The sequence below is a fragment of the Nannospalax galili genome, unplaced genomic scaffold (genome assembly GCF_000622305.1).
Source record: "Nannospalax galili isolate Female #2095 unplaced genomic scaffold, S.galili_v1.0 scaffold393, whole genome shotgun sequence".
Taxonomy (NCBI): domain Eukaryota; kingdom Metazoa; phylum Chordata; class Mammalia; order Rodentia; family Spalacidae; genus Nannospalax; species Nannospalax galili.
Window position 1 is genome coordinate 321,487 of NW_008333371.1, and position 11,357 is coordinate 332,843.

Sequence of the window (11,357 nt, forward strand, 5' to 3'; positions counted from 1 at the left end):
ATCCCAAGCCATAAATTGAATCACTGATTCAGTCACAGAAAGCAAAAGTAAGTTAGTTGCCTAATTTCATTATATTTCATTTTCTTCTTTTTTTCTTTCCTTCTTCTTTTTGAGACAGGGTCTCCCTATAGCCCCAGCTGGCCTGAAACTCACTATGTAGACGAGGATGGCCTTAAACTCACAGAGATTCTCCTGCCTCTGCTCCCAAATGCTGGGATTTAAGGAGTGCACGAAATACATACCAATGAATAATCCATAAGCAATGTTACCTAATGATGAGAACTTCAAATTAATCAAAAAATTAGTGAATTCATAATGCCTAAAGAATTAAAATTGGCAAAATGTGAAATTAAATTATAAGAACATAGTTTTAACTGGTTACTATGTTTCCAGACACGGATTTCCTTCTAACCCATACCTTCTCACTACTGTTCTACAAATGTGAATTTCAGAAACAGATAGTGCTAGTTCCATACCCTCTATATCCTCCCAAGCAAGCAGTAGCTCTTTCCATTTCTATCCGGTGATAACACATTTACCCTAGGCATCAGAATCACCTGAAGGACTTGTTTGAAACCAGAGTATGCTGGGACCTATTCCCAGTTTCAGTAGGTCTGAAGCAAGACTTGAAAGTTCACATTTCTAACAAGTTCTCAGGTAATGCTGATGTGACTAGTCTAGACTTGTAGAAACACAAACCTCCAGCTATTTGCTAATACCACCTGTATCTAGTGTTAGTCCAAAATACCCTGTCTCTGCTACCTCCTGACTAAATGGTAACTTCTGGAAAGTAGAGATTAACATATAATGTCATAAATGGTAGGCATTCATTAAATATTATGATGAGCCTTTGACAATATTATTATGAACTAACGTGCAAAAAGGCTTTCACTCTTAATAGGTAATGGGTGAGAATTACTATAGAAAATTAAAAATCTTTGTGGCTTTCATAGTACCAGAGGGTGACATGCAGATGGCTGGGGGAGAACTGTCTCCTATAATTTTGCTCAACGATGGACCCCATGTGCTGCACTATCAACGTGCCAAGCAAGATGTTCCAGCTGGTGCAGTAGTGGTGCATCTAGTGTATGTACAACCAGAAAATTTTTGATTGGATATAATGCCCTCTCCTAGCAGAGGAACACTCATCTGGTACTGTAGACCAGGCCAATCCCATGTGGCAGGGGAGAATATAGGCTCCAGTGGGGAAGTTACTGCAATTGTTTTGTTGCATGGATGCGATGCACCTGATAAAGTATCATCCAAGCATCTGTTTATGCCCATAGGTTATTATAGCAACCACAGTTTAAATGTTCTTGCTTCATGCTGTTTGTGTTTTTATAGTAGATGGAATCTCATTTAAATGAGCCAACAGCCCATGAAAAACAGATGATGCAGAGACCTGAAAGTTCAGTACCTTGCCACTTGGGAGGAAGATCATCCCACACCTATCACCCCCTCCAAGGCTCAGGGACTTTTGTAGAAGAGGTTGGCAGACAGAATGTAAGAGCCAGAGTGTTAACTGGATGTGTCCTCTGACCACTATGCTGGCAAGCCATAATCACATCTCCTTCCCACGCTCCCAAGGAGTCAATGGGGGAGTCAGTTACTTTAGCTGCAGTGGGGAAGGGGCTAAGGATATATAAGCTGAGAGCACCATGAGGTGCCTCTCTCTTGTGCAGCTGTTGGGAAGTTACAGGATCTATATTTGAGTGTGAATGATCCAGCACAGCCATAAATGGGGAGGGGGGGCACTCTATGCTCTGTTAGCAAGCCCAATAAACTCGTTAGGATTAAAAAAAAAAAAAGAAAACAGTTATGGAAACCATTATTCCACTAAAGTTGACCCCATGCTGGCAAATCCTTTGGTCTTTGATTTCTTAGTCCTATCCTCTCCCCATTAAATGTCATTGTATGTGTATATGTATATATACACATATCTATATATTATGTAATCTGCTTCAGATTATTTCTAGAAAAACGTTAAAAAAAAGTTAATAACATAAAAAAGATTAAAAATAAACTTTAAAAAAAGAAAAAGGAGAGAATAAAAAAAGAAAATGGCTATTAAATGGCTATTAAAGTTTACCTTTGATTTCTATCCATCTGAGTCAAAACTCTTACTCCATCAAGACATGACAGATTACCTTTTGTTAAACAACCTGCTTTTATTATTAAAAAAGAAAAAAAAAACTAGGATGACAAAAAGGACAAGAAAAAAAGTCAAAAAAGTCATGCATCTCTCCAATGATCATCATATTTAGAGAATCTCAAACTTCACAGCATGGGTGTGTAACCTCCACAAGGCAGAGATGAACATGAGCAAGTTTTAAAACAAAGTAAGATTTCCTAATATATTCCCTTTGTGAACACTTGGAAGCACAGTAACAAAAACAAAAGACAGATGGCACATGCCTGTAATCCCAGCCCTTTAGAGGCAGAGGCTGGGGCTCAGGAGTTCAAGGCCAGCCTAAGATACATGAGACTCTGTCACACACACACACACACACACACACACACACACACACACACTACCTCTAGGTAACACTTTCTCCACATATGACCAAGTGGCACTAAGAAATTCTACAGCATTCCCTAAAACTAGCAACAGTTATAGCACTAGCAGTCCTGTGTGAAGAGGCAAGAAATATTTCGGCTTCAACATTCAATCTTTCTCTCCTTCATACTAATTCATGTGAAGGTAACTTGTTAAATAAATATCTTAGTGGAGAATAAAACAGAAACAAATCTGATTTTTAATAGGAAATAATTTATTTAAAAATCATTCATTTATCCATTTTTTTCTAATATTTAAAAGATTCTAAAGTTTCAGATTTGATATCTTTATAACAGTTTAACAATATTGTATTTATTTCTCAAAAAGGCAGTCTAGACTTATGGCTGATAAATACTGAAACTCCAAAGATAAATTTGCTGGATGCAGAGTAATTCTATGGAATTCAGTTTCCTACATTATACCACAAAAAAAGTAAATTTAAAAAGGTAATAATTCATTTTTGACTTATGAAAGAAACTGATCAACTGTATAAAATTTTAAAGTAAACCTTGCTTGGGAAGCAAGTAAAAAAAATGTAGAATTTGGTAGCAGTCATTTCTTTATTTTCACCTGCATTTTCAAATATTTCTAGGACACCAAACCTTTTGTTTTGGAAGAAGTGGTGGAGATGGAACCCTGGACCTCACTCATGTATCCTAAGCAAGTGCTCTACCCCTGTGCTAGGACCCTGGACCCTCCACTTAAAACTTTCAGAAAGCTGTTTTCTGCTTGAATTTGAAGAGCCAAGTTTCCTTGTCCTCTCCCATTTCAGCAATGAGGCAAAATAAATCAAAAAGTCCATTTAGCATGAAAAAAACCTTTAAATAAATGACAACTAGAAAGCTACTCAAGACTTGCTTGCTTGATAAGTGAGTCATTTTGAAAATGAATCTTCAAGTCTCAACATGCAACCAATAGCAAGAAAATGAAATACATTTGTCCTCAGTGGAAGAGAACCCAGTGATTAACTGCTGTGAACTGGCAAACTGTGCAGATGCCAAAGTATGTTGGGGGAGGAAGGGTGGGCTGGCTTTTAGAGACCTTCAAGATTTTTGAAGTTCATAGTTTTCAGAATATATGAAGTTAGCTTTAGAAGAAAATGAAAAGAGAAGTCAAGTGCAGCTTCTCACTGCCTGTGTTGTCAGTTTCATTCCCAGAATAATGTTTTTCCTTAGAATATATTGAAAACTGAAGTGCTCAGTTCCACAAATTATTAGATCCAGTAATTCACTAGGTAAGAATTCTTCCCTTGTTTTGCCATATATAAAAATATACCTACCCAGTCCAGCTCTCCCTTTCTTTTAATTCTGCAAAGTACCCCAAACCTTCTTCAAGAATATTCATTTCCACTTAAACCAATATACTCAATATCCTTTTTTCACTTTTTTTTTTTTTTTTTTTTTTTTTTTTTTTTTTTTTTTAAAAAAAAAAAAAAAAAAAAAAGAGGACGATAAATCTTTCACTGTGATATATCAAAAGTAGACCAGGGGCCTTGAACTCACAGAGATCCACCTGTCTCTGCCTCCTGAGTCCTGGGATTAAAGGCGTGCACCACCACGCCTGGCTTATTTTTTAAGCCCATGCTGACCTCAAACTGCTATATATGTAGCCAAGGTGGGCCTTGAGCTCTTGATCCTTCTGCCTTCACTTCCCAGGTGCTGGGATTACAGATATGCGCCACCACATTCAATTTTTAAAGCAGTGTACTGTCTAACCAATCAACATAATCCCTTCACTGTCTCTTTGCTAACCCACCACGCCTGGCTTATTTTTTAAGCCCATGCTGACCTCAAACTGCTATATATGTAGCCAAGGTGGGCCTTGAGCTCTTGATCCTTCTGCCTTCACTTCCCAGGTGCTGGGATTACAGATATGCGCCACCACATTCAATTTTTAAAGCAGTGTACTGTCTAACCAATCAACATAATCCCTTCACTGTCTCTTTGCTAACCCCCTCACGCATACCTATATATACACACATACACATACATATACACATACACATACACGTACACGTACACATACACATACACATACACACACACTCTGGGATCAGCCCCATAGCCTCATGCATGCTAGCCAAGTACTCAATCACTTACCAATCTGCTGCGCCCCAGCCCAACATTTATCTATTTTTTTTAATGCCCACAAGATGATCTTGTTTTGTTGGGCTGGGTTTTTCTTGCTGTTGTTACTAATGTTCAGTGTTTTGCAGCATCTCATTTTTGCTTCTGTTTTCTCGAATTTATTCTAGAGTACAGTCTAAGTAAAAATCTTAAATCCTTTTTATTACAAGTCTCAAGGCATTCCAGGTAGCTGTGGGATTTGATGGGTGTCATGTTTGGTCTCTTCATCAGAGAGACTGCTAAATTTATGTATAAAACTCTGCAGACTCTTAGTTGATTCCATTTCTTCCTAATATTTTACAGGATTTCTGAAATACTAGAGCCATCCTTACATAAGAAAACCACATTATTGACAAATTCATACTTAGTAAAAAAGCACTCAGTCTTCAAAAATAAATGTCCAACCATCTGTGCCATTTGATTACGAGCAGGCCAAGGAGGGAATGGTACAAACCACTAATAGATGAACAGAACTGGACAGAAGAGTAACCACCAGCTGTTAGTTCCGCAGTGGCAACACTAACAGCAGCAAAAGTCAAGGGATGGGTACTAGAGACTCCATAATATATCACACACTGAGGCCTGTGCTAAAATCTGAAGAAATTTCATAATTTTGAAATTGAGCTTCCTATCAGAGGAGAACACCCCACATACATACGTCTCCTTGTGCTGACAGTCCCCTTATGTACCGCTGCAAAGACCTTAACATAGCATGTATCTTGCTCAGTCACTCTTTCTTTTTGAAACAGTTCAGACAGGAGACAGACATCACTGTAATTCTCCTGCCCTCTGAAAGCTCTCCGCCCCCCTGGAAGTTTGCCACCCAACTCTCTAACTCACTTCCTCTGCCTCTCTGACAAATGCAGTCGGTGAATATCCTGGGTTACCTTTCTTCTTAACCGCTTCTTCCTAGCCTTTCTCCATTATTATAATCTAAGCTCAATTCAATGACGTTGGTTTAAAAGATAGCCTTAATAATTAGTCCTCTTAGCCATAAAATCAGTTGTACAGTCTACCATGCCAGAACATGATGGTCTCCTTTCTTAAACAGTCTTTTTTTGTCAGGGTTCCCCACCTTGCTCTCTCAGCTGTCCCCTCCTCTGTTCTCCTCCTCTTCTTTCTTCTTCCTTTCCCATTCTCGTTCAAGTCAGCTCAAAAAAGCATTGTCAGCCTTGTGCCCTCAATCCTCTCAGCGCCAGCCCTCCACTTCACTTTCACATAAGTGACTTCCCAGCTGCTTGTCTAGCTTTACTTTGAGGATCTCTCACTTACAAACAACTGATAGGTCTGACTACTCCTCTCAACAACTTACCTTCCCCATAAACCACTGTTTCACACTGGGCTAACCTTTCAGGAAATCTGAAATTTAAAAATGATTTTTTTTGCCAGGCATGGTGGCGCACACCTTTAATTCCAGCACTTGGGAGGCAGAGGCAGGCAGATCTCTGTGAGTTCAAGGCCAGCCTGTTCTACATAGTGAGTTCCAGGCCAGCTGGGGCTACAGGGAGACTCTGTCTCAAAAAGACCAAAAATAAAACAAAAAATAAAAACTATTTTCCCCCTTCCCTTCCCTTTAAGAAGCCATGTATGCTTTTTTCCTTCATCAGTCCTTTTATCAACACTCTTACAGTCCATGTTCATTTATTCATTCTTACTATCACTTAGTCTACTCACTCTAGTCTAGTGTACTCGATCCTAAACATTATTAATGAGCTGAAGAGATGACTCAGCGGTTAAGAGCACTGCCCACTCTTGCAAAAGACCCAGGTTCAATTTCCAGCATCCACATTGAGGCTAGCAACTAATTATCTGTAACTCCAGTTCCAGGGGGTCTGACACCCTCTTCTGACTTCTGTAAGCAATGCATGACACGGGTGCATTACATACATGCAGGCAAAAGGCTTATATGCATAAAATAAAAATAAATACAATATTTTAAAAAGCATTCTCTTTGATTGAAAATAAGAAGATATGTTTACTTGGTAGTGAAAACTCTAAGACTGAAAGTAGGGGCCCTTGTTTTCATACAGACACCAGGAGACAGTACACATAGCACTGATAAAGGAGAGTTAGAGTGGGTGGGACCATGGCAAGTGTAAGGTCATTGCCTACCAGCAATTCTCCCTCTGCTATCTCCAGACTTAGTCTTCAACCATTTCTCTACTATGACACACATGAGTCATACAGACAAAACATTCCATGCATATACTCATTTAGCAACCACATCAATAAATTAAACAAATTGGGAACGTCTTTTCAATAATTTAGTAGTACCACATTGATTAGGTACTGTTACTTCAACTTCAGTGACTGACTGCTGTGAACTTGTTTACCTCAGAAGAATAAAAGAGCAGGAGTGATACCCAAATTATTATAAAGCAATCTATTCAGCACAAACACTGACAAGGACAGAGGTTGATGTGAAGAAACAAGATGGCCAACCTGCCTGAATCTGGGTAGATGTAGACATCCACAGATTCAGGTACACCAGCTCCTAACTGTCTAGAGGTTACAAGCATCTCTCTTCTCCCAAAGAAAAGACATGAAGATGTGAGAGCATGAAGTATACTCTAAGACGCACTGTCCAACTTGAATCCACTCTAGTTTACTCACCAGCTGTAATACTTTATGATAATACAGAATTTTTAAAACATATCTGTGAACCTGGTGTGGTGGCACATGCCTTTAATCCCAGCACTCGGGAGGCAGAGGAAGGCGGATCTCTGCAAGTTCAAGGCCAGCCTGGTCTAAATAGTGAGTTCCAGGCCAGCTGGAGCCACAGGGAGATCCTGTCTCAGAAAAACAAAAAAACAAAACAAAACAAACAAACAAACAAATCTGTGACTATGGCACAACATCAACAATATAAAGGATATCCTCCAAATCCTTTTCCTAATGCTCAGCCTTGTAATACAACCTATTCAGCCAAATATACTTCAATTATTCCTTCTACTATAGCAACCAAACGCATTTTATTGTTTAAAAAAAAAAGCATCTAGTTCCACGGGCCTGCACTGCCACATTAAGTACTTGTCAAGCTTCTCCCTTATTTAATGTTGATAGAAAATTCAAAACATCCTTTAATTCCCACCACCAAAAAGACTTCATTGGTGGACAAACAACTTTGTAACTCACAATTCTACTGAATCACTCTGCTTCCCTATATTGCTGGCTTTTTGTGTACAGCAACACTACATAATTTTATTTCTTTATGTTCAGGAACATAATACGTTACACATAGTATTATATACCTAGTAATATTTTACACATAGTAAACACTAAATATTTTACAATAGTAAACACTAAAACAGTGCTTGCTTAAGAGCAACATAACACCTCAATATAATAAATAAGATATACAATATAATAAATAAGAAATTACCTGACTCAATTAAACATAAGCAAAGCACCTCCAGTGGATACTGTATGGAGGGATAGATACTTATCATTCCTTCACAGGCCTTCTTCAACCTGGCAGTCTCATGAGGAAACTTGAAAATATGAAAGCATAATAAAATAAATTCCAATAGTAGTAAAATACTCTCATGAACATTTTCACAATTAGAAATATGTAAACGTAGGGGCTGGAGAGATGGCTCAGTGGTTAAGAGCACCAGTTGCTCTTGCAGAGGACCCTGGGTCGATTCCCAGTATCTACATGGTGGCTAACAATCATCTATAACTCCAGTTCCAGGGGAATCCAACACCCTCTTCTAACTCCAAGGGTATTGCATGACAGGGGTGCACTTACACACATGCAGGTAATATACTCATGCACTAAAATAAAAATAATAAAGTATTTTTAAAAAAAAAAAGAAATACGCAAGCGTTACTTACTTTGGACAAGCACTGAATAAAATGCCTATAAAGCACTTCGTGATCTTCACTAGGAATCTTCTCTGATAAATTCAGTGCATTCTCAAAAGCAGTTAAAAGCTGAAACAAAGCAAAAAACTATTTACATTGCATGTATAATGAAAGATGTGATAAACACTTGAGTGTATAAAACTCCCTTGAAAAATTAGAGCTTCAATTTTTGTCTGACCCTGACAATTCTTTTGCTTGCTTGCTTAGGTTTTTGGGGTAGGGCGTCACTCTGTAGTCCTTGCACTGAACTAACAAGTGATAACTATAAATTGAAGACAGTAGTTTAATAAAACATTCCTCCATTTACTACTGTCTGCTACAAAGCAGCCAGCTAGATCATAATCTGATATGTTATCATAGCTGCTGGGGCTCACATCATTTTTAAGCCACTTCTTCTGAAACCACTAGCGCACTCTCTATAATGTCCCCAACAATAGGAAATCTTCAATTTTAAGAAAAATTGAAGTTGAGTTATACTTTTGGCCAAAATCCCAATTATAGAACTGTAATGAAACTATTTCTCTTACTACAAGTATTAACTTACATTGAAGAAAACTTTTAGAGGCCTTCAAAATCTATATTGAGTAAGAACAGTAATAGGAAAATTCAAGCCAAGCACTTTAAAGCATATTATACCTTTTATTTAGCTATATAAATTCTACATTTTTAAATTAAATATTCATGACAATAACAAAGCCCCCTGTTAGTTACTTGCCTTATTGCTGTGACCAAATACCAGACAAGAAGCAACTTAAGAGAAAAAGGATTTACTGTCGCTCAGTCTGAGAATTCAGTCTATCATGACAGAGCAAGCAGTTCAGGACCCTGTCTGGCAGTAACGTGAAGCAGTGTGCTCCCATCTGAGCACACTGGGAAGGGGGACGATGAGGTCGGGGGAAGGCTAGCGCTCTGTTTTCCCCTTTTTATTTTTATATTTTGTATTTACCAGTTCATGGAATATCAACCCCATTCAGTGTGGGACTCTTCACACACTCCCCCAGGTAATCATCTCTGGAAAGCACTCAGAGACACACCCAAAAATGCCTCCAGCATTTCTTAATCCAATCAAGTTGACAATCAAACAGTCATCACCACTCCTAGTATCTCGTTACTTCAAAATTTCATTGGTAGTTATAAATTCAAAGTTTACATGGGTAAATTTTACTGTTGTGATAAGCTAATGATCTTAAAATTTAACCTAAAATAATATAACATATGAGGTCTTGTTTAATAATAAAGCAATTATTCCGAATGGAAAATAAGTGAGAATTATTTTCTGAACATTCATTAAACTTCATCCTTTATCTTTTTATTCTATTTTCAATACCTAGAAATCAATTTTTTATTTTATTTATTATTTTTATTTTATGTGTATGCACATATTGTCTGCATGTAGGTAAGTGCCCCCATGCCGTGCAATGCCCAGAAGTCAGAAGAGCTGTCGGATCCCCTGGGACTGGAGTTATGAACTGTTGTTAGCTGACATGTGGGTACTGGGATTCAAACCCAGGTCTTCTATAAGAACAACCAGTGTTCTTAACCACTGAGCCATCTCTCCAGCCCCTACAAATAAATTTTTAAATTACATTATTAAGGAATAAGAAAGGTACAAAAGGTGAGGGGAAGCAGGATGCCTGAATATGATCAGTGCACACTGTATGTATAAATCCATAAACATGCATGGTGAATATCTGTTATTTAAGAAATACTGTTTGGTAACACACTCTTGTAATCCTAGAAGCCAGGAGGCTGAGGTAGGAGGATCAAGAGTTCAAAAGTCAACCAGAGTTGCACAGTAACTTCCAGGCCAGCCTGAGCTAACATAGTGAGACCCTGTCCCCAAAACAAAAAATGAATATGCGAGTATGTGTGTGTGCATGTGCGTGCGTGTGTAACAGGGGACTAGGGGTAATTCAGTGTTGAGTGGTCCTAGAATGTGCAAGGCGCTGGATTTAACCTCCAGCACAGAAAGAGAAAAGGAGAGGACCGAAGGAAAGAAACGGAAAAGGAAGAAGGGGAGGGACAGAAGGAGGGATGGGAGGGAAAGGGCAGAGGGGGAAGGGAAGGGAGGCGAAAGGGCAGGAAAGATGAAGAGGAAGATGAGAGAAAGAAAGCTTGATTACAAAGGAATTCCGAAACCCAGCAGTGTGTGGCCGGCCTGGCCAACACAGTAAGATACAGTCTCTAAAAAAAAAAAAAAAAAAAAATTGTTGGCAGCTGGAGAGATGGTCCAGAGGTTAAGAGCACTGGCTGCTCTTGCAGAGGACTCGGGTTTGATTCCCAGCACCCACATGGTAGTTAAGAATCCTCTGCAACTCCAGTTCTGGGGGGCTCCTGCACCCTCTTCTGACCTGTGAGGGAATTGCACAAGACGGGTCCACTTAGAACATGCAGGCAATATTCATACACATAAAATAAAAAATACTAAAGTATTTTTTAAATTATCAATTATCTTTTTTTTTTTTTTTTGGTCTTTTTGAGACAGGTATCCCTGTAGCCCCAGCTGTCCTGGAACTCATTATGTAGACCAGGCTGGCCTTGAACTCACAGAGATCCACCTGCCTCTGCCTCCCGAGCGCTAGGATTAAAGGCATGCACCACCACGCTCAGCCTCAATGATCTTTTATGGAGTATAATATAAATGGCTATCTTTTTATTATTTTTTTAACACCCACTTCCCAGATAGCACACTCCCATAGCCTCCCTCCCCCCACTAGAGCCCTTATACTCTGATATCCCGGCTACCATCTGCTGTGTTGCTGGCACCCCCATCCATTCCCCACTACTTGCCCTTCTGATGAATCTAG

General features: G+C 38.9%; 1 protein-coding gene across 1 annotated transcript in view; it reads right to left on the reverse strand.

Annotated features, from left to right (window-relative positions):
• Positions 1 to 11,357, reverse strand: part of Ttc37 (tetratricopeptide repeat domain 37) — a gene marked incomplete in the record, with an annotated part of 120,039 nt that overhangs the window by 73,534 nt on the left and 35,148 nt on the right. Inside the window, 2 exon segments of the mRNA XM_029561059.1 lie at positions 8,066 to 8,174; positions 8,521 to 8,619. Of these exon segments, the coding sequence (XP_029416919.1) occupies positions 8,066 to 8,174; positions 8,521 to 8,619 (208 nt within the window).